Here is a 27,178-nt window from a genome sequence, read left to right on the forward strand (position 1 = left end):
TATAATATTAGCATGCAAGATATAGATGCAAGATAAGGTGGTACCAAAAGTTGTGTTCCGGACATAACTGTTAGCAATAGCTATCAGACGTGCTGTTAGCTATTAGGTGTTACTAGTAGTAGCTATTATGCGCTCTCCAATATTCCTATGAAGATTCAACAAGAACCGTGTAGTAAGAACTAAAATAATGCCATATGAAGAAAAAGACGCTTGTACAATATTGACTAGCATAAAGAGTGGCCCACCTTATCATGCTTCTACCTGCAAGCCACGAGCCAAAGCATCTGCATCTTGCCCATGGAAGCAAATGTTTAACCTTGATTTCTTGCATTCATAAGGATACGAACCCCACCTGGTGATTTTGCCAGACTCGGACGACCAAAAGGCTCTAATTCTAAAGAATACTGTGCACAGCCGCTCTAAATCTCTGACAATGTTCATGACGACTTGAAGCAAGGGCAGCCTTTTGAGTGCCATCCCACACCCTTGTATCCCTGCAATTACTGTTACTCTGGTTCTGACTCCACAGGAAGACCCTCCCTATACCATGCCTCAACCCCGCCTTCTAAATGACATACTTTTGTATACCCATCCAGAATCAACAGGTACGCAGCAATCAGTGACCTGCAACCAATGATACAAGAATATTTTGACAGAACAAAAAAATTGTAATCGAAGGTTATTTGCGTCAGTCTACCCAATGTTCCACTAGATGCTTCTTATTTAAGAAAACGAGCTCATCTTCCCCATCTCACCACCAGAACCTAGAAGGATCCAAAGTGAAAACTGAACCCTGCAGAAGCCTTGGAACGTAATTACACAAAAACAGGAACACCAAGCTGAAATTAACTTGGACTCCAGTCATAACTTCTCTTTGAGGGGGGCTATCTTTTGAGCACAAAAAGATTTACTAGAAGATGTTCTACCTCGATTCCTTGCCTTCAATAAGGCTTTGTGTTGACTTCAGGGTTCCACCCATAGCACAACCAACAATTATTTGTGACTCTTTAGTAAGCTTTGATCCTACATCTGCAGAAGATAAACTCAAGGGACTGTTGCAGAGCCAAAAATGATAATGAAAAGTACACTTTCACATTCCCAACATACTTGAAATTGCAGAGTGGAATTTTGCAGGAAACCAGAATTTAGCCACACAGCAGGTGACACAAAGGAGCAAGGAAAAAATCTGCAGGAGGTGAAATATTTCAGTTTTTTGGTGCAGACTGTGACCATTACAATGCTGGCATGGAGAAAGAAAAAAAGGGGGGAGGGGGGGGGGGACAAGCATAATGTTTAGTTAGACCATCTGCCTCTCAAGAAATGCCTCACTTAGCAGCTTGTGCATGTATTGCGTTGAGCTTGTATGGTGCTTGTATAGCGCTCAGTTCGACCATCTCTTAGCATGTGACAAACTCGCACATGCCCACACATACTCTATGTGTGCACGCACGCCCACATACATACAACCACCAACCAAGCATGCATGGGTGGATGTATGAATGGATCCATATATGGATCTATCTAACACACACACACACTTTTGTGAAATCCATGTATGCGTATATTACAAGAAGCAGTCCCCAAAGAGGGGACATGCAATTACAATGTCAGAAGATTCCATTATAAGACAAGTAAACAAAGTAATCTATCTAGCAAACTGAGAGGCAATCATAGAAAGATTGCCTGAGTGACATCCGGAAGTAGTGAATCTTGGAAAAAGTAGAATCTCCAAAGACACTATGGTTTCTGTCTTTCCACAGAGTCCAGAGTCCCAATAACGAGCCCAAATTAAAAAAACGTCGAACTTTTGCCTCCGGTCTGGGTAAATCCCAAAGATCCAAAAGAGCTTTGCTAAAGCAAGCAGGAGGGAATCGAGCTCGGAGACATTGCTCAAAAAAAGCGAGAAAGCCATGAGTCTCAAGGCAATGCCAGAAAAGATGGAACAAGGATTCCCTTGGAGCCAGACATGAAGGTGAAGTAAAGAGGGAGAAGTACAAGAGGGAGAGGGTGAGAGAGAGGAGAGACACTCAAGATGCGGGTGTGAACTGATGAGCCACACCACAAACTCATAGGTTTTATTAGGATTAGGTTTTTCCCCCTATGACTGTCTTAAGACAGTCATAGGTGTCATATCTTTAATAAAGGGGTGGCAATGTGCATTTACCCCAACAACCTCCCACCTAAAGGCCAATATGCCTAAAGGGGAGAAAAGAATAAAAATTACAGCAATATACAGTTACTGTATACAAGACCATAAAATAAGAGTGGTCTCATCCTAATCCCATGATGTGGCGGCAATGTGCAAACCGCTCTGTAGGCAAGCTCTTAGTGAGCAAATCTGCAGGATTATCATCAGTATGCACTTTCAAAAGCTCAAGTCGCTTGTCTTCCAGTACCTCCCTGATGAAATGATATTTCACATCTATGTGCTTGGTCTTTTGATGAAAGACTGGATTCTTTGCTAACATGATAGCACTCTGACTATTACAATGCAAGACTGGCATATCTCCTGTAATGCCCAAATCTCCCACCAGCCGAGTAAGCCATATTGCTTCCTTGCAAGCCTCACTGGCTGCAACATATTCAGCTTCAGTGGTTGACAGTGCAACGCATTTCTGCAACCGAGACACCCATGATATAGCACCTCCTGCAAATGTGAAAATATAACCGGTAGTAGATTTCCGGTTATCTGCATTCCCTGCATAGTCTGAATCTGTAAAACCATGCACCAATGCATCCTGCCTACCATAGCATATGCACAAGTCTTTGGTACCCTTGAGATACCTCAAGACACCTTTCACTGCTTCCCAGTGCCGCTTGCCTGGATTTGCCATATACCTGCTGATGACTCCCACCGCAAAAGCAATATCCGGACGAGTGGCAACCATGGCATACATCAAAGAACCAACTGCAGATGCATACGGAACCTTGGCCATTTCAGCCTTATCATCATCTGATCTGGGGCTGTCCTTACTGCTGAGTTTTAAATGTGGAGGCAACGGGGTACTAATAGACTTCCCCCCCTCCATTTTAAACCTCTGCAGTACTTTGTCAATGTACTCCTTTTGTGACAGAAACAAAAGTCCCTTGGACCTGTCACGAGTAATCCGCATGCCAAGAATATGGTTTGCATCACCCAAGTCTTTCATATCAAAAGACTTATGCAGTTGTTTCTTCAAAGCACTAATCTCCTGCTGATATTTGCTGGCAATCAGCATGTCATCCACATATAGAATGAGTAGCATCAAACTGCCATCCTTTGCCCGTTTGGTGTACAAGCAATGATCGAACAAAAGTCCCTTGGACCTGTCACGAGTAATCCGCATGCCAAGAATATGGTTTGCATCACCCAAGTCTTTCATATCAAAAGACTTATGCAGTTGTTTCTTCAAAGCACTAATCTCCTGCTGAGATTTGCTGGCAATCAGCATGTCATCCACATATAGAATGAGTAGCATCAAACTGCCATCCTTTGCCCGTTTGGTGTACAAGCAATGATTGGTCTCACACCTATGATACCCTTGGGACTGCATTAAGGCATCAAACTTCTTGTACCATTCTCTTGGTGCCTGCTTGAGTCCATACAAGCTCCTTTTGAGCTTACACACAAGCTGCTCTTTCCCTTTAACAGCATATCCCTCTGGCTGACTCATGTAGATCTCATCATGGAGATCTCCGTGAAGAAAAGCAGTCTTCACATCCATCTGACATAAATCCATGTCCTCATGAGCAACAAGAGCTAACACTGCTCTCAAAGTAGTCATCTTGGCGACAGGGGAAGAGATCTCATCAAAGTCAATGCCCTTCTCCTGCTTAAATCCCTTGGCAACCAATCTGGCCTTATACCTCGGTAAAGCATTTGAATCCACTTTGACTTTGTAAACCCACTTGCATGGCAAAACCTTTCTGCCTGCAGGTAGCTACACCAAGTGCCATGTATCATTTTGAAGGAGTCCATTTCTGACTGCATGGCTTTCTCCCACTTCCTTTTCTCTGTTCTTCCCATAGCTTCCTTGAAGCTGGAAGGCTCACCACAATCTGTCAGCGTGATAAAATCAGCCACATTATTGGCTCCTGGAACAAACCTGGCAGGAGGCCGTTGTACACGGGTGCTCCTCCTAACAAAATGTTCCGGATTAGGCTGCTGTCCAGCCTGTTCGTCATGCATGACGGGTGGCTGTTCGTCATGCATGACGGGTGGCTGTACCACCATATCTGGCTGTTCTACAACCCCATCTGCTGGCATATCCAGTGGTGCATCATTGGCAAAATTATCTGGCTGATTTCCAGCCTGTATACCCTCTTGAACAGGGTTATCTGCAGCAGCCTGCTGCTGCATATAAATGGGCATTCTTTGCTGTCCAACATCATCATAAATAACCCTCCTGTATTCCACAGGTTGCACGGGTTCCTTGTGTACACTATCCTCTTTAAAGATGACATCATTGCTGCGTATAATCTTCCGTTTAACGGGATCCCATAACCTGTACCCCATTTCACCTTCGTCACCATAACCCATGAAGATGCATCTGAGAGACTTTGGCTCCAGTTTGGTGCGCAGTTCTTTGCGTACATGAGCAAAGCACTCGCAACCAAACACACGTAAGTGCTTGTATGAGGGTGGCTTGCCAGACCACACCTCCTCTGGCACTTTCAACTCCAAAGCCTTGTTTGGCGACCTGTTAATAATGTGAACTGCTGTTTGCACGGCTTCTGCCCAAAAGCCATGGGGCAATGCAGCATAAGACAACATACATCGAACCTTCTCCTGAATAGTTCGATTCATCCGCTCACTTACACCATTTTGAGATGCATTATGAGGGGCTGTGAGTTCCTGTTTGATGCCCTTAGCTTCGCAAAACTGCACAAAAGCATGTGACACATACTCACCCCCATTATCGGATCTGAGGCATTTCAGCCTGCGACCTGTCCGATTCTCAACCTGAGCGACAAACTTCTTGAAAGCATCTAAGGCATCGCTTTTATGCTTCAAGAAATAGACCCACACTTTACGTGTGGCATCATCAATAAAAGTAATAAAATACTTTGCACCCCCTAGTGACAACCGTGGCATCTCACACAAATCAGTGTGCACTAGATCAAGCGGTGCTCTATTCCGGGGAGTTCTCCTCTTATGAGGAGTCACAGAATGCTTGCCAAATATGCAATGATCACAAGTAGGCAAATCTGAAAAAGAAAGAGACGGCAGATAACCCAAACGTGATAGTTCTTGCATTCCTTTAACGGACAGTGTCCCAACCGGCTATGCCACAATGAAATCTTTGGCAGCTCGGTTATGGCAACAACATGATTACCTACACTGGAAACATAAAGAGGGTACAAGGTATCACTCTTATAACCCTCAGCCACTACAACCTGGCCATCAGTAATCACCCATTTGGAATCCCCAAATGTGGTGTGGTAACCACTGTCATCCAACAAGCCAGTGCTAATCAGATTTTTCTTGATTTGCGGCACATGGCGAACACCATCAAGCATAAATGACCGTCCATCAGGGAATACTATCTGTATACTGCCAATCCCTGCAATCTGACATGCATAGTTGTTCCCAAGGTGAACAACTCCATGAGTACCTGTGTAAGAAGTAAACCACTCCTTATGAGGAGTAACATGAAAAGAAGCACCTGAATCCAAGAGCCAGGTGTGCATGTCATGGCCATCAATAACCAATGTGTGTGCAATTACAGCAGAAGAACATAATACCTCATGTCTGTCACTGTCACTGTCCTTTGCTGCAACATTCACTGCATCCAAGTCATCTACCTTGGCCTTGCCTTTGCCTTTGCTTCCACTGCCTGCATCCTTTGCTTCAGCCTTCTTGGCTTTCTGATCCCGTATAAACTTGAAGCACTTAGACTTCACATGTCCCTTCTTGCCACAATAAAAGCATTCAATATCCTTTTTACCACGGGACTGACTGCGGGATTTGGACTTACTAGCAGATCTCCCCTTCTGCTGAGTCCTGCCTCTTTCCTGTACCTGCAAAGCATTTGAAGACTTGCTGCCCGCATTATTCTTCCTACTCATCTCCTCCATGAGGAGAGAGCTCTCTACATCAGCATATATAAGAGTGACATTCGAATTAGACAAGGTGGTCTTGAAAGTGTCCCAACTCTCAGGAAGGGTACACAACAAGAAAGTAGCCTTGAACTCCTCATCAAGGTTCAACCCCTGTGCAATCAGCTGTGTAAAGATGGCATTGAACTCACTCAAGTGTGAGGTCATAGCTGTACCTTCCTTCATGCGAAGATCAACCAGCTTCTTCAACCAATACACCTTACTGGCTGTACTCTTTTGGGCATACAACTCTGCTAGCCTCTGCCATACACCATAAGAGGTCTTTTCAGCCTGAACATTGTACACAAGAGAATCACTGAGAGTAAGCATGATAGCAGCCCTCGCGGACAGATGTAGCTCCTCCCACTCATATCTGACATCCCAGATGGCTTGACACCCTTCACCCTTATGGGCTTAGAAATCTTCTTAAGCAAAAGTACATTCAAACACTGTTCTGCCCATAATGCATAATTGTGTGCCCCTTCCAACTTCTTTATGTTCAGAATTGATGATTCACTTCCCCCTGATGCCATATCAGATAAGGAAAGTACCTGACTCCCTGTAAGTCAAAAAAGACTGAATAAAATTCTGATTTCTCAGAAAAACCTGCTCTATCAAGAGCCAGAAGCACTCACAATAGTGCTGTTTTTTACTGTCAAAAGAATCTGCAGCAAAACAGTAAATTTCCCTCCAGTTACTGTACCTTCTGACACACTGTACCGAGCTCAAATAGGCATAAAACAGTAATTTCATAATGCTGCAGCTGTTCCACAAGTGCTTTAACAGTGCATCATCAGCTGACAAAGCACAAAACACTGCTGTCCTGATCACTTCTCCCACCTCAGATGAGGTATTGCACTGATTTTATATGCATAAACCACTTGTCATACACTGTTTTGTTCACTGAAAAAAAAGAAGCTCCAGACTCTTCAGCCTGTCACAAACCTGCAACAGAAAATGGGACAAATCCCAAGCAATCACCCTTCTGCCAAGGGGATAAAAGGCATCTGAAGGTCTCTGACAGTAACCCAAGTGCTCTCAAGCAAAATCTGGGCAAAAGCCCCTTGATTTGACACCTGTACCAAGTGAAGAATACCTCAACACTGAGGTAGCATACAAAATGTAGCGCTCTCCTGGCACTTTCACCTGACAATGCAATGCATAAACAGCCCTGTGTACACAATAACAACACAGATCCCAACGTACAGACACTGAAGAGAAAATCTTTTGAGCACTGTCAACAATGGACAGTTAGGGACCGAGTAAACTCGATGCGCCCTGGCCAAGCGTGGCTCAACTGAGATTTTCAAAAGGTGTCGTACACAAAATGTGACCTGCAAGAAATGTCACTGAGTACACTGCGGAAACAAGACTAATGTGGGCTCCCTGGCTCCACACTGCCTCAAGGCATACACTGCATAAGCTTCCACGCAAAAGCCCTTTGAAAATGTCACCCAAAAGCTGAGATTTGCACTCAGCAAAAGCATAAAAGCCCTCTGCAAAATCAAGGCATTACCTTCCCGAAACAAGATAACTGTGCAATCAACCACACACTGTGGTACTAGTCACCTCAAGCACGAGGGACACGAAGGTACTTGCTGTACTTTCAAAACACAGTTTTGAGAACTGAAAAAGATCCTAAATGAAGAGCAAAGTGCTCTCTCTCCTTTCCTCTTCCCAAAAAAAAATGTACCTGCTGTACTTTCTGTACCTTTGTACTAGTGCAGGGTACCAAAGTACCTGCTGTACCTGTGCAGGGTACAGATCCAAGAAGAGAAAAAAAGAAATTTTCGATGCAAATCTCTGATGAAGCTCCCTGACGCAGAAGTTCCTAACGCAGCCCTTGCCTCAGTCCGTACGGAGATCCATACGGTACGGTCGACAGCTGTCCGTACAGTTGTACGGACGACCGTACGTCCGTACACGACTGTACGGAAATGGCGTGATCACCAGCTGCTGCCTGCGCGCAGCGCCCACGCATGCGCTGCCTGTCTGCCCGCGCTGCTTGCGCGTACGTGCGCGCCGCCTTGCCCTGCTCGCAGCTGTAGCAGGTTGCAGCTGCTGTTGCAGCTACTGTTGCTGTTCGGCGCCGCCTTGCCCTGCTTGCAGATCCGCTGCAGCCCGCGCTATTGCCCGCGATACACCCTCGCCACCCCACGTTGCTGTCCCGTGCTGCAGCCCTAGCTGCTTGCGCAATGCCAAAAGGGCACAAGTCCCGAGGGGGTAGAGGGAGAGGTAGGGAGGAAGTGAGGCTCTGATACCAGTTGAAGGTGAAGTAAAGAGGGAGAAGTACAAGAGGGAGAGGGTGAGAGAGAGGAGAGACACTCAAGATGCGGGTGTGAACTGATGAGCCACACCACAAACTCATAGGTTTTATTAGGATTAGGTTTTTTCCCCTATGACTGTCTTAAGACAGTCATAGGTGTCATATCTTTAATAAAGGGGTGGCAATGTGCCTTTACCCCAACAACCTCCCACCTAAAGGCCAATATGCCTAAAGGGGAGAAAAGAATAAAAATTACAGCAATATACAGTTACTGTATACAAGACCATAAAATAAGAGTGGTCTCATCCTAATCCCATGATGTGGCGGCAATGTGCAAACCGCTCTGTAGGCAAGCTCTTAGTGAGCAAATCTGCAGGATTATCATCAGTATGCACTTTCACAAGCTCAAGTCGCTTGTCTTCCAGTACCTCCCTGATGAAATGATATTTCACATCTATGTGCTTGGTCTTTTGATGAAAGACTGGATTCTTTGCTAACATGATAGCACTCTGACTATCACAATGCAAGACTGGCATATCTCCTGTAATGCCCGAATCTCCCACCAGCCGAGTAAGCCATATTGCTTCCTTGCCAGCCTCAGTGGCTGCAACATATTCAGCTTCAGTGGTTGACAGTGCAACGCATTTCTGCAACCGAGACACCCATGATATAGCACCTCCTGCAAATGTGAAAATATAACCGGTAGTAGATTTCCGGTTATCTACATTCCCTGCATAGTCTGAATCTGTAAAACCATGCACCAATGCATCCTGCCTACCATAGCATATGCACAAGTCTTTGGTACCCTTGAGATACCTCAAGACACCTTTCACTGCTTCCCAGTGCCGCTTGCCTGGATTTGCCATATACCTGCTGATGACTCCCACCGCAAAAGCAATATCCGGACGAGTGGCAACCATGGCATACATCAAAGAACCAACTGCAGATGCATACGGAACCTTGGCCATTTCAGCCTTAATATCATCTGATCTGGGGCTGTCCTTACTGCTGAGTTTTAAATGTGGAGGCAACGGGGTACTAATAAGACATCTGTGACAGACACACACACACACACACACATTTTTTTTGTGAAAGCCATTCGTATTATATTACAAGGAGCTGTGAAAGACATTTGTATTATATTATAAGAAACTATGAAACTGTCCCCCCAAAAAGAGGGGACAAGTAGTTACAACATCAAAAAAAGGCACGCGCACGCACGTGCACACACACACATCTATATACATACATATATACATTTGCAGTATGTTTGTTTACATATGGTGTACATACATATAAACATGCTGCATTCGGGGGTGCCCCTTGTGATAAGTTATGCTAGAAGTGTTAGAAAAGACCCAACAGAGGGTACACGCAGCGGAAGACTTATAGTAATGCCCAGGAGCTCACACAGTGTGCAGTGTGGGTGTGGAATCACAGACTTCTTTACTTATGTGCATACAATAGGTGTGCAAACTCATCAATAGACAATGAACCAACCAGATAGAGAAACCACCAAAATATATATTTCAGTCCACAACTATGGACACAATACAAAAGAGACAGATCCAAAGTCCCACCAATGGTGTGGTCCTCTAATCTCACCACAAAGTCCTCCTCCTATCTGCTGGCTATCTCTAGACTCAAGTCCGCGTGCTCCACCTCGAGCTTCTGTAGACTTTCCGTCCAGATCACAACACCTTGCTGTCTTTGCACCAGCCTAGGTGGGCAGCACTCTTTGCTAAGTCTGCAGCTCCTGTGTGCTCCCTTTACCTCCAATGATGAGGCCTAAGGCAAGCTCCCTGCTGCTCCTTTCTGCTGGTACTTGTGCTGCTCCAAGTGATGTTGATCTCAGCAACCTTCTGCCCTAGAAGACAGTCTAGGTTCAGCCTCTCCCTGAGCTAAGTCTGCAGCACCTCAGCACAGTTCACCTCCTGGTCATAGGCCCAACTGCTGCTGCTCTCCTGCTCCTTCCTGCTCCCTAAAGTGCTGCTAGGCTGGATGAGAAATGAGGCCTGAAGCCTCTCCTTTTATAGGCCCTGAGGCCTGACCAAAAATACCGACCAGTCTGCCCTGACTGGGCCGACTGGACAGACTAGGTTGGCTGGCCCAACCGACCTGGTTTGCTCAGCCCAACCAGCCCTATGTAAGGGCCCTTTGCTGGCCCTTTGTTCCATGCAGGGTCCAGCTCCTTTGCTGCTGTCCTGCCACCTGCCAGCCCTGCTTGCAAGCCATAGACCTGCCCATAGACACCCACTATACTGCACCTTGTTGCAGCCCTTTGCCGGCGCCTTGTCCTGGCCGTACCTCTTCCGTACACTGCCCTGCAGCAGCCCGTACAGATCCGTACAGCTTTGTACCCTGCTCCGTACACATGCTGATGTCAGCGCACCTTTCATAGGGTCCTGCTGCAGTCCACTGAGTGCTTCATGCCAGACCTGATCCAAGACACTGAAGGGGGAAGAAGAGCAAGAGGGGAGAGAGTGAGAGAGAGTGAGAGACTCAAATGTGCGGGTGTGAAGTGATGAGCCACACCACAAACTCATTAGTTTTATTAGGATTAGGTTTTACCCTATGACTGTCTTAAGACAGTCATAGGTGTCCTATCTTTAATAAAGGGGTGGCAATGTGCCTTTACCCCAACAACCTCCCACCTAAAGGCCAATGTGCCTAAAGGGGAGAAAAGAATAAAAATTACAGCAATATACAGTTACTGTATACAAGACCATAAAATAAGAATGGTCTCATCCTAATCCCATGATGTGGCGGCAATGCGCAAACTGCTCTGTAGGCAAGCTCTTAGTGAGCAAATCTGCAGGATTATCACCAGTATGCACCTTCACAAGCTCAAGTTGCTTGTCTTCCAGTACCTCCCTGATCAAATGATATTTCACATCTATGTGCTTGGTCTTCTGATGAAAGACCGGATTCTTTGCCAACATGATAGCACTCTGACTATCACAATGCAAGACTGGCATATCTCCTGTAATGCCCAAATCTCCCACCAGCCGAGTAAGCCATATTGCTTCCTTGCAAGCCTCAGTGGCTGCAACATATTCAGCTTCAGTAGTTGACAGTGCAACGCATTTCTGCAACCGAGACACCCATGATATAGCACCTCCTGCAAATGTGAAAATATAACCGGTAGTAGACTTCCGGTTATCTGCATTCCCTGCATAGTCTCAATCTGTAAAACCATGCACCAATGCATCTTGCCTACCATAGCATATGCACAAGTCTTTGGTACCCTTGAGATACCTCAAGACACCTTTCACTGCTTCCCAGTGCCTCTTGCCTGGATTTGCCATATACCTGCTGATGACTCCCACCGCAAAAGCAATATCCGGACGAGTGGCAACCATGGCATACATCAAAGAACCAACTGCAGATGCATACGGAACCTTGGCCATTTCAGCCTTATCATCATCTGATCTGGGGCTGTCCTTACTGCTGAGTTTTAAATGTGGAGGCAACGGGGTACTAATAGACTTCCCCCCCTCCATTTTAAACCGCTGCAGTACTTTGTCAATGTACTCCTTCTGTGACAGAAACAAAAGTCCCTTGGACCTGTCACGAGTAATCCGCATGCCAAGAATATGATTTGCATCACCCAAGTCTTTCATGTCAAAAGACTTATGCAGTTGTTTCTTCAAAGCACTAATCTCATGCTGAGATTTACTGGCAATAAGCATGTCATCCACATATAGAATGAGTAGCATCAAACTGCCATCCTTTGCCCGTTTGGTGTACAAGCAATGATCGGTCTCACACCTATGATACCCTTGGGACTGCATGAAGGCATCAAACTTCTTGTACCATTCTCTTGGCGCCTGCTTGAGTCCATACAAGCTCCTCTTGAGCTTACACACAAGCTGCTCTTTCCCTTTAACAGCATATCCCTCTGGCTGACTCATATAGATCTCATCATGGAGATCTCCGTGAAGAAAAGCTGTCTTCACATCCATCTGACATAAATCCATGTCGTCATGAGCAACAAGAGCTAACACTGCTCTCAAAGTAGTCATCTTGACTACAGGGGAAAAGATCTCATCAAAAGTCAATGCCCTTCTCCTGCCTAAATCCCTTGGCAACCAATCTGGCCTTATACCGCGGTAAAGCATTTGAATCCACTTTGACTTTGTAAACCCACTTGCATGGCAAAACCTTTATGCCTGCAAGTAGCTGCACCAAGTCCCATGTATCATTTTGAAGTAGGGAGTCCATTTCTGACTGCATGGCTTTCTCCCACTTCTTTTTCTCTGTTCTTCCCATAGCTTCCTTGAAGCTGGAAGGCTCAATCTGTCAGCATGATATAATCAGCCACATTATTGGCTCCTGGAACAAACCTGGCAGGAGGCCGTTGTACACGGGTGCTCCTCCTAACAAAATGTTCCAGATTAGGCTGCTGTCCAGCCTGTTCGTCATGCATGACGGGTGGCTGTACCACCATATCTGGCTGTTCTACAGCCCCATCTGCTGGCATATCCAGTGGTGCATCATTGGCAAAATTATCTGGCTGATTTTCAGCCTGTATACCCTCTTGAACAGGGTTATCTGCAGCAGCCTGCTGCTGCATATAAATGGGCATTCTTTGCTGTCCAACATCATCATAAATAACCCTCCTGTATTCCACAGGTTGCACGGGTTCCTTGTGTACACTATCCTCTTTAAAGATGACATCATTGCTGCGTATAATCTTCCGTTTAACGGGATCCCATAACCTGTACCCCATTTCACCTTCGTCACCATAACCCATAAAGATGCATCTGATAGACTTTCGATCCAGTTTGGTGCGCAGTTCTTTGCGTACATGAACAAAGCACTCGCAACCAAATACACGTAAGTGCTTATATGAAGGTGGCTTGCCAGACCACACCTCCTCTGGCACTTTCAACTCCAAAGCCTTGTTTGGCGACCTGTTAATAATGTGAACTGCTGTTTGCACGGCTTCTGCCCAAAAGCCATGGGGTAATGCAGCATAAGACAACATACATCGAACCTTCTCTTGAATAGTTTGATTCATCCGCTCACTTGCACCATTTTGAGATGCATTATGAGGGGCTGTGAGTTCCTGTTTGATGCCCTTAGCTTCGCAAAACTGCACAAAAGCATGTGACACATACTCACCCCCATTATCGGATCTGAGGCATTTCAGCCTACGACCTGTCCGATTCTCAACCTGAGCGACAAACTTCTTGAAAGCATCTAAGGCATCGCCCTTATGCTTCAAGAAATAGACCCACACTTTGCGTGTGGCATCATCAATGAAAGTAATAAAATATTTTGCACCCCCTAGTGATAACTGTGGCATCTCACACAGATCAGTGTGCACTAGATCAAGCGGTGCTCTATTCTGGGGAGTTCTCCTCTTATGAGGAGTCACAGAATGCTTGCCAAATATGCAATGATCACAAGTAGGCAAATCTGAAAAAGAAAGAGACGGCAGATAACCCAAACGTGACAGTTCTTTCATTCCTTTAACAGACATGTGTCCCAACCGGCTATGCCACAATGAAATCTTTGGCAGCTCGGTTATGGCAACAACATGATTACCCACACTGGAAACATAAAGAGGGTACAAGGTATCACTCTTATAACCCTCAGCCACTACAACCTGGCCATCAGTAATCACCCATTTGGAATCCCCAAATGTGGTGTGGTAACCACTGTCATCCAACAAGCCAGTGCTAATCAGATTTTTCTTGATTTGCGGCACATGGCGGACACCATCAAGCATAAATATGCGTCCATCAGGGAATACTATCTGTATACTGCCAATCCCTGCAATCTGACATGCATAGTTGTTCCCAAGATGAACAACTCCATAAGTACCTGTGTAGGAAGTAAACCACTCCCTATGAGGAGTAACATGAAAAGAAGCACCTGAGTCCAAGAGCCAGGTGTGCATGTCATGGCCATCAATAACCAAAGCATGTGCTATTACAACAGAAGAGCATAAAACATCATGTATGTCACTGTCACTGTCCTCTGCTGCAACATTCACTGCATCCAAGTCATCTGCCTTGGCCTTGCCTTTGCCTTTGCTTCCATTGCCTGCATCCTTTGTTTCAGCCTTCTTGGCTTTCTGATCCCGTATGAACTTGAAGCACTTAGACTTCACACGTCCCTTCTTGCCACAATAAAAGCATTCAATATCCTTTTTGCCACGGGACTGACTGCGGGATTTGGACTTACTAGCAGATCTCCCCTTCTGCTGAGTCCTGCCTCTATCCTGTACCTGCAAGGCATTTGAAGACTTGCTGCTCGCATTATTCTTCCTGCTCATCTCCTCCATAAGGAGAGAGCTCTCTACATCAGCATACATAAGAGTGACATTCAAATTTGACAGGGTGGTCTTGAAAGTGTCCCAACTCTCAGGGAGGGTACACAGCAAGAAAGTAGCCTTGAACTCCTCATCAAGGTTCAATCCCTGTGCAATAAGCTGTGTAAAGATGGCATTGAACTCACTCAAGTGTGAGGTCATAGCTGTACCTTCCTTCATGCGAAGATCAACCAGCTTCTTCAACCAATAAACCTTACTGGCTGAGCTCTTTTGGGCATACAACTCTTCTAGCCTCTGCCATAGGCCATAAGAGGTCTTTTCAGCCTGAACATTGAACACAAGAGTATCAGAAATAGTGAGCATGATAGCTGCCCTTGCGGACAAATCAAGCTCTTCCCAGTCATCATTTGTCATGTCAGATGGCTTGACACCCTTCACCCTTATGGGCTTAGAAATCTTCTTTAACAGAAGCACATTCAAACACTGTTCTGCCCATAATGCATAATTGTGTGCCCCTTCCAACTTCTTTATGTTCAGAATTGATGATTCACTTCCCCCTGATGCCATATCAGATAAGGAAAGTACCTGTAGTCAAGAAAGACTGAATAAAATTCTGATTTCTCAGAAAAAACCTGCTCTATCAAGAGCCAGGAGCACTCACAATAGTGCTGTTTTTTTACTGTCAGAAAATCTGCAGCAAAACAGAAAATTCCCCCAGTTACTGTACCTTCTGAAACACTGTACCGTGCTCAAATAGGCATACAAACAATAATTTCAGAATGCTGCAGCTGCTCCACAAGTGCTTTAACAGTGCATAATCAGCTGACAAAGCACAAACACTGCTGTCCTGATCACTTCTCCCACCTCAGATGAGGTATTGCACTGATTTAATATGCATAAACCACTTGGCATACACCAAAAAAAAATGACACTTCAGCCTGTCACAAACCTGCAACAGAAAATGGGATAAATCCCAAGCAATCACCCTTCTGCCAAGGGGATAAAATGCATCTGAAGATCTCTGTCGGTAACCCAAGTGCTCTCAAACAAAATCTGGGCAAAAGCCCCTTGATCTGACACCTGAACCAAGTGAAGAACACCTCAACACTGAGGTAGCATGCAATGTGAAAATCTCTCTGACAAAATCAACCAACAGTGTAATGCAAATACTGCCCTGTGTAGAAAAGACATACACAGATCCCAACGTACAAACACTCAATGAGGAACCTTTTGAGCACTGTCAACGATGGACAGTTAGGGACCAAGTAAACTTGATGCGCCCTGGCCAAGTGTGGCTCAACTGAGGTTCTCTGAGTGTTGCACAAGAAATGTGACCTGCAAGAAAATGTCACCTCCACACTGCGGAAATCGAGGCAAATGTGTGCTCTCTGGCACCACACTACCTCAAGGCATACAAAGCATCAACTGCCAGGCAAAAGCCCTATGATCTGCTCACCCGGAAACTGAGATTCAAGCCCAATAAAAGCATAAAAGTCCTCTGCAAAATCAAGGCATTTCCTTCACGAAAACAGATAACTGTGCAATCAACCACACACTGTGGTTCTCTTCACCTCAAGCACGAGGTAAATGAAGGTACTTGCTGTACTTTCAAGAAAACACAGTTTTGAGAACTGAAAGATGATCCTGAATGAAGAGCAGAGAGCTCTTTCTCCTTCTCTTCTTCCCCAAAAAAAAATGTACCTGCTGTACTTTTGTACCTGTGTACCTGTGCAGGGTACAAATGTAGCTGCTGTGCTCTTGAAGAAAATCGGAATTTTCTTTATCTTCCTCGAATACCACCTAGGCCTGCGTGCCTAGATGCCTAACGCTGCTTCCTGCAGATAAAAGGGAACACCTCCCTGTCGCAGTCACCAAGAGACAGTACGGCGACGTCTGTACTGTACGGACGCCCGTACGGAGTCCGTACGACGGTACGGACGACCGTACGGCCGTACACCTGCTCGAACCTGCGCGACGCCCGAACGAAGCCCGAGGGCTCTAGCAGCTAGCAGCTGCTATGCAGCTGCTGGCGCGACGCGACGCCGCCCTGCTGCAGCTAGCAGCTGCGCTCCTGCCCGCGCCTTGCGCTATGCCCGCGCCCTGCGCTCTGCCCGCGCTGTCGCATGATGGCCCGCGCTGTCGCCTGCTGGCCCGCGCTGCCGCCTGCTGGCCCGTTGGCCCTTGCAGAGGCTAGGTAGAGGTCGAGGGGGGTGGGTAGGCAAGGGTAGAGGGAGAAGAGGCTCTGATACCAGTTGAGTGGGAAGGAAACAGGGAGAAGAGCAAAGGGGGGGAGAGTGAGAGAGAGTGAGAGACTCAAATGTGCGGGTGTGAAGTGATGAGCCACACCACAAACTCATTAGTTTTATTAGGATTAGGTTTTACCCTATGACTGTCTTAAGACAGTCATAGATGTCTTATCTTTAATAAAGGGGTGGCAATGTGCCTTTACCCCAACAATGGATGAGGAGGGCCACATACTCTATGTTCCGGAGCACATCATGGGTTTCAGGGATCACGTACTCCGAAACAAAGTCTACACCGAGTATCTTATCAAGTGGCAGGAACTCCCTGAGGATGAGAACTCAAGGCAGCCAGAGAGCATTGTCTAGGACAACCCCTATCTCCTACCAGGCTGATTATTAATTGCTGTTTGCTGCACCTATTTAACAGCCCGCATATGAAATTTTGAGGGCACAATTCTATGGGAAGGGATGGCTGTAATGAAGGGGAAAAAGAGGCCAAGTTAGGGGCCCTTTAGGGGGGAAATGTGGAGGGACTATATAAGTCTCCATCCACCCCCTACTATGTTACCTTTTGATGTGACATCTAATCCTATCTACTCTTCCTCCTACTTCCTTCTACCTGCTGCCTACGCTCACACTCTCTCTCCTCCCTCTCTCTATCTCTCTATCCCCTCATCCTTCTCTCTCCTCATCTCTCTTTCCCCTTCTCCTCTCTTCTCCCTTCCTTCTGCTATTCTCTCCCCATCTCCAAATCTGCCCCTTCCCCCTTCACTACAGTATTCAAGTGGCCTACTGTATCCCTCAAACAAATCTCTCTCAGGTTGATGAGGTGGATCTCTAGGCCACACGGTTCAAGAGACAAGAGGACGTTGCTTAAAATCGCTCCTCAATTAAAACATGGTTCCCATGTATGTCTCAATTTCAAGGATTTCCTATCAATTTAACACACCCTCACCATGAAAGGGTAGACCTGCTTTATTTTTCCTATCCATCCCTTCTTGGGATGCCATGAAAAATAATTCAAACATTAAAAATGCAAGGCAAGATTGGGCAAAACAAAGTTTGCGGTTTCAAGGTACTCCCCTACACCCACTAGTAAAGGACCTTGGAAGTGCCGATACCGTTCCACTATTGCAGAAACTGTTGCATTTGCCACTGTTACACTCTAACTACCCCAAGACTAGTTCTAATTTCGAGCCTGTACTGCCTCAGAGAAGTTAATTTAAAATAGTCCACCAAATCCTGCCCTTGTTTGCTACATGTGTCGCTACAAACAATTGCTTCTCAAACCAACACAGCCACCTCAGGAGGGCCTCAAACTTAATTTCTTGCTATGAAAACATGATTTTTTCCTGCTCTGTTATCTAGAGACTGCCCACTAGAGCTTCTAACAGTGTAACAAAAAGGGAAAATTCACAACCAAAGCAAATTCATATGGGAGGCAATTAGTAGCACCTTCTTCAAGTGCATAGGATTGCCCTTGCATTGCAGTACTGAGAATGCACTCCAATAGATAATGCTAGATTGGTCCAACAATTGGGATAGAGAACCTCGCGAGAGGATTTGTTGTTACATACAAAATATGAGAGAGATGGGGTATGCATGCCTCTAAAGTCATTGAGAAAGAATGCACATAAACACATGAAGTGGGATCCTCCTTCATTTATGACCCTTGAGTAAACCCAAGACCTGCCCTCCCATTTTAACTCTACCCTTAGCCTATGACTCATTAACCACCTTTTGATGCATCCTAATGCACCCTCGTCCTACACAAAAACACAAGTCCATATCTTTACTACTAAATATTGGCCTGTGTAACATCATTTGTTGGTATCACCCATACCACTTAGTCCACGAACAAAGGGCGCGGTAAAAAAGATCATGGCCACGTAATAAGGCCATCCTGCCAGTAAGTCGATATTATAATTAGCCACATGGCCATGGCTGTAATGAAGAGGAAAAAAAGGTTATTTTAGGGGTGCTTTAGTGAGGGTCAGAGGGGATAATGTAGGGACTATATAAGTCCAAGCCCTTCACTCTTGTAGCAACTATTGGATGTGACATCTACTCCTACCTACTCGCCTCCTCCTTCCTCCTACATGCTGCCTACTCTCTCTCTCTCTCTCTCTCTCTCTCTCTCTCTCTCTACCCCCTTTCCTCACTTCTCACTCCTTCTCCTTCACCTTTCATCCTGAACTCGATCAGCCACTTGGGTGCATAAGCTATCAACGCCAATCCTAAATTCCTTGGCAATCAGCAACTACAGCTAATGGCTGAGAGTCCCCCTTGGTTCAGTTGAGCAACCAAACCAAACTGCCCAATCTATGTTGATTTGCTGAACCCAACGAGCAGCCCTCACCCCCCTCCATGAATGAACACAACTGCTCCACGCTTGGCCAATGAAGAGTTCCTGCAAAAGATGAATGCCAAGATCCACACCAAGCTCAGGCTACTCAACAATAATCAAGGTCAGCTGGGGTCTCCATCGAATCGTCTAGCCAACTCGAATTAGCAGGCCCAAACAATATAGTTGCCCAACGACCAGTCAACCCTGACGAAACCATCAAACCAGTGGTGCTAAGATCTACTCTGACCTGCCTCACCTTTGAGATTCTTTGCTCGACCAACATAAGCCGCTCCCATCAATTCTACTCTGTCTTGAGATTCTCTGCTCGACCGGCCTCACGCGCAAGCAAAATAAGCCACTCCCATCCCCAATCCGTTGGCACTGGAGCTACGCCCGTGGCCTGTGTCGCCAATGCCGCCAATGTTCATAAATTTCCTCACCTCGGCACCACCCCGCCCAACAAACCTTAGCTTTCCTAGGTTAGCTTAACCGGGGACTAGTAGGTTGGGTTAGGTTTGGTTAGTTTGGAATTAGGTTAGGTTAGTGCTAACTCTGATTAAAGGTTGGGTTAGGTTAGCCTAAGTCAATGTCCTAACAACCCTAACAATCTTAGGTTAGTGCTATACTAACAGTCCTAGGTGACTTAGGAACCCCCCACCCCCCCACCCCCCAAAGAAAAGGCAAGGGAGATAGTTTTTCCAGCTTCCTTCTATGGCCTTTTATAGCCCCATTTGGCCTCATTTGGGGTCCATTATTTGAAGCCTCATCATCGACCTTTCCTCTCGAGCTTCTCCATCGACATTTATAGTGGTTCTACATACTGTATCAGGTGCTCCTTCCTCCAGGTTCTTCTTTCTTTCTCTGATCTCTGCCCCCATGGCAGCCATAGTGCTGCCCATGTGGCCTTCTCTCAGGTCCCAAGTCCACCTCCCCCATGCTCTCCTCATATGGGGGCTTACAGATGAGGAGGTGACCTTTCCAATAGTCCTTTCAATCTGGTGTCATTCTTGATCATATCAATATTCTTGGTCCAATTTCCTTGGAATGACAAAGCTCTTGACATCTTTGTTTCTAAGAAGCAACATAATGTTTGTAGATACACTCAGAGAAGTTTCCCATCCAACACTTATATGTCGTTTCTTGGCAAATCCATGCCACTTTAACTTGGAGTTGACTGCTTCTTTGACTCTCACAAGCCCAGACTAGAGATAGTTCTAAAATGATTGCTTCTTTCAAGGGCTATGTATTCCCCTCGGCTTCTTGTGGCTGCAACTCCATCTTTCCGAATAAAAAGGAATATTCAAGAAAACGGTCCAATTTTCTCCTTGTAATTCCAAACAAGGGTTAGATCTTCATTAGGCAAACTTCATCAACATAAAAGAGATACTTAACCTTAATAAAACTGTTTCTTGGAATCTTTTCATATCCTCTTTCTTTGAGACTCCACTCAAATCTTTTGAATGAAGAGATAAACTCCATACCGATACTCTTCCAAGCATTGTAAAGCTCAACTTGGAAGTTTGTTTGGAAAGAACTGTGCATTGGAGAATATTTGCAATTCTATTCAATGATCTGGTGCTTTCCTCATACATAAAATATCTTCCTACCAAACACTTACCGTGCTGGCTAGACATAAACTTGATGGGTTCTTAAACTTTCCAAAAGGACATATAACCGATAGATGAACTGTAAAACTGTGTCATTTTGGGAGAAACCATAAGTGTTCTAGTACCAAACAAATCCCAATGAAAACTACTGAAGAATAGAATCCTAAAGAAAATACTGGGTCAATAATGACTATAAAATGCTGCCATATTGAGGGCTGGTACTTGAGCATGTCATGCTCCATAACAAGAAAACAACAAAACTGAAACTCCTCAGGAACTGAGATAATATAACTTGAAACTGAAATACTAGGTCAATAATCACCACATGGAATCCCACCATAAAGGATCGGATACTTGATCATCTCATCCTTCATAAGAACATAACTGATTATCATAACTAATTATCATAACTCAATTCCCTAATTGAAGATCATAAAATCAGGTGCATGACTAAAATAGGGTCTGATCTTGAATCTGTCATGGAAAACTCTTCAATTCATAAAAGACATGCATGCAGTCTTTCACACTTCTCCTCTTTGGCATAAGCTGCTCAAACCCATAAACTGGATATAATAACTTTGAGAATCTTTTGTCCTGGCACTATGTATAAAAAAGTTTGATGAGACCAAACAAATTGTCCATAGCCTTGACCACATAGTTCACATAAAACCGGTTCCATAATCGAGACTATATCACTCGTGTACAATAACTGGGAATCCTCCAAAACTGAAATATAGCTCGGAATAACTAGCTTGTCCCACCAAGGAATACTTTAGGACCACATATGTATGTATAAGCAATCTTGTGTGCTTGGCTTTTGAAACCTGAAACAATCAAGGAAACAACACACTTCTTTCCTTGTAATAAGACAAAAGGGTTAGATCTTTAAATAAAGATAAATCAAACTTCGTAATCATGAAAGAAATACTTAGCTTTAGATTTCCCATAGAATCTCTTAAAGCACTTTGTCCAATGACAAGCTTTCACTAACAATGACAAGCTTTCACTAAGAAGTGGTTCTTTTTTTTTTTTTGCCAATTCCACCAATAGATCTCGATAGGAATCCTCATCCTGGGAACTTCTCCCCTTCACCTTGCAATCTTGCTTAGGTGGTTGTACTTGTGAGGGCTGAGAGGCCATGTCCATGATGAGAAAAACGAATAGCAAGTAGTGCTTTTTGCTGCTTTTCATTGCCTTTTGCTGCTTTTACTGCTTCTGTTATGCCGCTTAGGAGAAAAGAGGGTCCTTTTTTGGGAGAATCAGATGCTTTTCAAGAAAGCAAGTGCTTTGTGCTGCAAGAATTCTAAGCAAGAGAGATTGGAAGCACGTCACCAAGAATGACGACAAGATGAATGTCTTTCGCACTTGATAGATCACAGAGAGGAGACGAAAACAGCCCAAGCGATAGGGTAATAAAGTGAGAAGAGACGTCTGGCCAAGACGAATCTGTGCCTCTTGAAAGATGCACCTCAGCTCCAAGTGTCGAGCCTCCAAACAAGAGTGCCTCACCTTCCGGGATGTATATTAGTTCACAAACAGCAGCACCCCACCTTCTTGAGCAAGAATCAGGTCACAATTAGTGCACCTCACCTTGATTCACAGCTGCGTGCTAGCCTTGGACCATTTCCGCCAAGTAAAGTGGAAATCCTATGCTCTGACACCACTGAAACCGGACCAAAAACCCTAAAATGAATTTGTATTCAGCTTTGAAACCCTAAAAACGAATCACTGCTGTTAGAAACGCGGCTTGGATCTTCGATTCGCAGCAGATAATCACCATAGATAACAATGAAAAACAGCATCTAATAGCTTCATCTGACAAGTAGTAGTAGCAAATTTCTTCTAGGCTTTTTGGTGTCTTTTTTATCTGGTAGGCCCTCCTTTTAAAGAGGCGCCCCCTTGTCCATGCCTCGTGAGACCTGCTTTTTAGGCACGCAGCATTGTGCTATCAAGTGAAATATCGAGCCGTGGTGCAGCCACGTGTCATGCTATTTGTGCAAGCCTGCCTAAAAAGCCTTTACCCAGCTTTAGTGAGTGTTTCAGCTCTAAGCTTCATGCTTTTTTGCTTCAATCCAAAATGAACATGTAATCTAAACCCTTCTATCGCGTCTTCTCCTCTCACTGAATCTTTCCTACCGGGCAGATGGTTGCTATGCAAATCTTTCGCCCTATTCGACTCCATAGCAAGCACTTTCCCTTCTATGAGAGCAGCTCGTGATGGTCTTCCTTATCTTTTGTAAGCTTCCTCACCTCCTTGTACCCAGCCGTAAGTTTTTTCCACTGCTGTCCATCACGAGAATTCTCTTTGCCGAGACTGAGGGATTGCATCCCATAACGCCATTCTCCTGGTGCTCTTGCTAAATCTCTCATCGAGTATAGTTCTTATTCTTATCAACATCAAAGTCTCAAGTCTGGTCCAATTCTTGGATCGCTTCTTATGCTCTTCTTATCATCTACGTGACATCTTTAACTTGTTTAGGTGCCGTAGAATGCTGGGAAGAATCACTGGAATCCTCTAGTGGATGTGCTCCGAAGATGATCCAATTCAGGCCAAGAAGATACATCGTCAAGATTTTTCTTTCCACTGTAGTTCCCAAGGTTGGTACGACAAGAGCTGCAACGGGCTAAGAAAGGAATGTAAGAGGGGCTTGAGAGTTTTACAAGGATGGGTAGCAAAGTTTGAAGACAGAAACAAGCAGCGAATTGGAACGATGTTGGTTCCTCTCTTCTATTTGCTTTCAACTGCATATAGAGGCTCTATAGTTTCAATTCTTTCAAAATCTATCTTTGCACCATCGGTCTACTTGATTCCTCTCCTTTCGATTTGCTTTAAGCCCCGCATAGAAGCTCTATAGGTTCCATTGCTTCAAAATCTGATTTTATGTGGCCCCTTTTGAGAATTAAATGCAAATTTTGCTTTGCACTGTTTTGCAAATCATGCTTGAAAACATCAATTCCTTGAAAGCACTTTCTCTCTATACCATCAAGAAAGGAAGAAAGAGATCGAGCGTTTATAGCAAATGAGCGAGTTAGCGTCTCAAAAAGAAGTAAGCAACCCATATTTGTTGTGAAAGAAATGCAAATATGTGCACATCTATAACCAGGTCACCTCCTTTGTATATGGAAAATTTTTGGATGAGATCGTAAGCAATCTCTCCTCCGATGTAGGAAAACCATTGGCCGTGCATCTTACCAATCACCTATCACACAACCGCCAAATACACCAACTTTCGCCCATTTACATCAAGATGACTTTGGCGCTATATTGTCCCAGTTGCTACGCCTCATTCCTAGCCTGAAAACAGCATCCCGCATTATTTTTACAACTCATGGCTATGTTGAAAACCCTTCCCTGCTTTGACTACAAATGCTTTTCGCCTCATCAATTCTTGAGTGATTGATTCTCTATTGTTTGTGTCTCTACCCAATTTAAGTCGCATTCTTGTTGCTCTTCTCTTGACCTCCTTAGAGCAAATTCCATCCGGTGCAAGCATAATGTTGCTAAAGACAAGGCCCGTAGACAACTTTGAGGATATTTGAATTATATAAAAGCTCAAAGAAAACTATTAAAATATTACCTTCCAAAGGGTCTTGGAAGAGAAGAAGACTATTTGCATGAGCTTGCCGACAGCTGCTGCAATGCAACAAAGCATGCCCACTCTAGCCCGACATGAATGTGTGGTTGTCCAATAAGTACAAAGTGGTATGTCCCAAAATTCAAAGTGCTATATGTGTAATGCAATATGCAATGTGCTAAACGTAATATGCAATCTACCCAAGGAAGGGCACGTTCCTTGGTCTTATAATCTTTGGAGAGGAAGCATGCCAACTCTTCCCCCACACGAATGTGTAGTTATGTGTGATTACTTTAATAATTTAAAGTGTGGTTCTAAAATGAGAATGTGCATTCAAACTATTAGTTACTAAATGCAATGTGCTATGTATGAGATGCAAAGTGATGTATACTAATTAGAAAGATCCAAGATGAACTAAATAATAAAGAAATACCACTAACACTTACACCGTGATCAAGTTCAATGGACCTTAACACTTTATTTATGCAATGCTCTCTTCTTTCTCGATACTGCTGCCTATCCAGATCTAGTTGTGCTTCTCTCCCCACTCTTGGGTTCTGTTTGCACTCTCTTAGGTTCTACAGATTGAATTAACAAGGTCCAACACTTTAACCCATTAGAGGTTAGCGAAATGCATGCATTCCTAGTCCTTGGACTAATCCTAGCCCCTTGTGGGCATCCCCACAGTTCTCTTTTACTAATGCAAAGCAAAAGTAAAACAAAGCTTATTCTAGTTAACCAAAGTCAACTTTCTTGACCATCATCAATGCAATAAAGATTCCTCTTTGTGTCTTGGGAGAAATACCAATTTGATGACATGAGCCCATTCGAGGCAATGTATGGATGCAAGGTGGACGTGCGCTCTTCAATTGCAGACGTGGCTGTGAAAAATCAGCAAGCACGTATGACTTGGAGAAGATGGATGCCCTTCTGCAGTTGGCTAAAAAGAATATGCAAGATGCCCAAGCCAAGCAGAAGGAGCATGCGGATGAACATAGGAGTATTTGTCTTTCAAAGAGGGAGATTATTTGCATTTGCGTCTCCATAGAACTGTTATGCCTTGCTGAAGGGTAATACCAACATGAAGCTTGCGCATAGGTATTACGGTCCTTACAAGATCATCCGCAAGATCGGAGAGGTAGCGTATCAATTCGAGCTACCCCCTACCTCCAAGATCCATGATGTTTTCCATGTGTTTTGTTGAAGCCACATGTGGGACAGCATGTGCATGTTCTCCTAGAGTTGCCACCTATGGATGAGGAGGGTCATATCTATGTGCTTGAACATTTCGTGGGCTTTAGAGATCATGTACTCCACAACAAGGTATATATACCTCATCAAATTGAAGGAACTCCCTAAGGATGAGCAGTCATGGCAGCTCGAAAGTATTGTCAAAGACTACCTCTATCTTCTCACGGACTGATCATCATGTTGCTGTCTTGTAACAACAGCCAGTACATGAATTTTGAGGGCAAAATTTTATGGGAAGGGATGGCTGATGAAGGGAAAAAGGTGGTTAATTTAGGGGTGCTTTAGTGAAGGTTAGAGGGGATAATGGAGGGGACTATATAAGTCCAAGCCCTCCACTCTTGCAGCCCTTTTTGGATGTGACATCTAATCCTATCGACCTTCCTCCTATGTGCTGCCTACACTCTCTCCCAATCTCTCTCTTCCCCTCACCTTCTCTCTCTCTCTCTCTCTCTCTCTATATATATATATATATACCCCCTTTCCTCACTTCTCACTCCTCCTCCCCCCTTCTCTCTCTCCCTTCTGCCAATTCTATCCCCTTCTTCCAATTTGCCCCTGCCTCCTTCATTAGAATGGCAATATTATTAGAACATACACAATATTTGAACCATCGATGCCTCAACTCTAACCACGTCTAATACTAATAACAAAAAAAAAAAGTAATCATGGCTAATATTGTTTTTCAACCCATTTGTAGATAGCACTTCTATTTCCTCTGAAAATCCGGCAGACATGCTCGCTTATATGTGAAATAGGGGACTACCATTGAGAAAGTTCGGGTTCTCTTCAGTGCCTTGAAAGATGCCGAAAAAGGCGAATCCTATCCTCCTAGCCACATCCCATGCTGTCCACTCTTGAATCGACCTATAAAGCTCCACATTCACAGCACCTGACGGATGGACCTGTCCGATGGAATATTCTCAAATCGTTGAATGAAATAATTACGCCAGAAGATCGAACAAATGCGCGTCTCTACTTACCTCAGAATAATCTGCTTTCGGACGCACATCAAGAAAAGTATACCCTTCATCTTGCAGCAATCGTCTTGCTTCGTGTACATTTACAGAACGCACCTGCAGGTTTGCACCTTAGCACTAAAATGTCCCCAGCCAAAGCCCGTTATATTCTGTGCTATCTTGTTACCTTGCTCCTGAGTAAGGTTTGTCGCTTCACCCTCCAATCTTCTTCGGCTGTGCGATTGAACAAGTGATAGCCATCGTGAGATGCATACAGGGCACAAGGCATACAGATCTTCTAAAGGTGCGAATGGGTGGCATTATTCCAGTTGGGAGTTGATGAAATGTCTTAAGAGGGGGACGCCAAACGATAAGGCGATGGAATGTGTACCTGGTGAGTTGGAAGCTCTGAAGAGGAGAGGAGCTGGGGCGCCATGGCTGCAAAAGTAGAGAAGTGAGGAAGGTGCATGGGTGCCAACGAAGGTGCCATTGAAGATAGTGGCCATAACTGGGCAGTAGCACTCAAGTACTTACGAATGAGGTTGATGTACCTATGTGTGTGCCATGGACCC

The 27,178-nt window shown here is 44.8% G+C and overlaps 1 protein-coding gene across 3 annotated transcripts; it reads right to left on the bottom strand.

Moving 5' to 3' along the window:
- On the bottom strand, positions 1-27,178 carry LOC147901224 (rhodanese-like domain-containing protein 14, chloroplastic). Of its 3 annotated transcripts, none has more exons than XM_087376016.1 (6): positions 26,998-27,178; positions 26,794-26,840; positions 26,631-26,723; positions 26,414-26,552; positions 927-1,023; positions 5-624 (listed from the first exon to the last, which is right to left on the bottom strand). In XM_087376016.1, exons 1-6 carry the CDS (start codon positions 27,110-27,112, stop codon positions 507-509), a joined length of 609 nt encoding a protein of 202 aa, XP_087232142.1. In that variant the 5' UTR covers positions 27,113-27,178; the 3' UTR covers positions 5-506. The 3 variants fall into 3 exon arrangements, with proteins under 3 accessions (XP_087232144.1, XP_087232142.1, XP_087232141.1); XM_087376015.1 differs by having other exon boundaries at positions 14-624; positions 927-1,029; positions 26,998-27,176; XM_087376018.1 differs by lacking the exon at positions 927-1,023 and having other exon boundaries at positions 1-624; positions 26,998-27,175.

The sequence above is a fragment of the Dipteris shenzhenensis genome, chromosome 6, assembly GCF_047967505.1.
Source record: "Dipteris shenzhenensis isolate YYH24624 ecotype China chromosome 6, Dip_SZ_1.0, whole genome shotgun sequence".
Taxonomy (NCBI): domain Eukaryota; kingdom Viridiplantae; phylum Streptophyta; class Polypodiopsida; order Gleicheniales; family Dipteridaceae; genus Dipteris; species Dipteris shenzhenensis.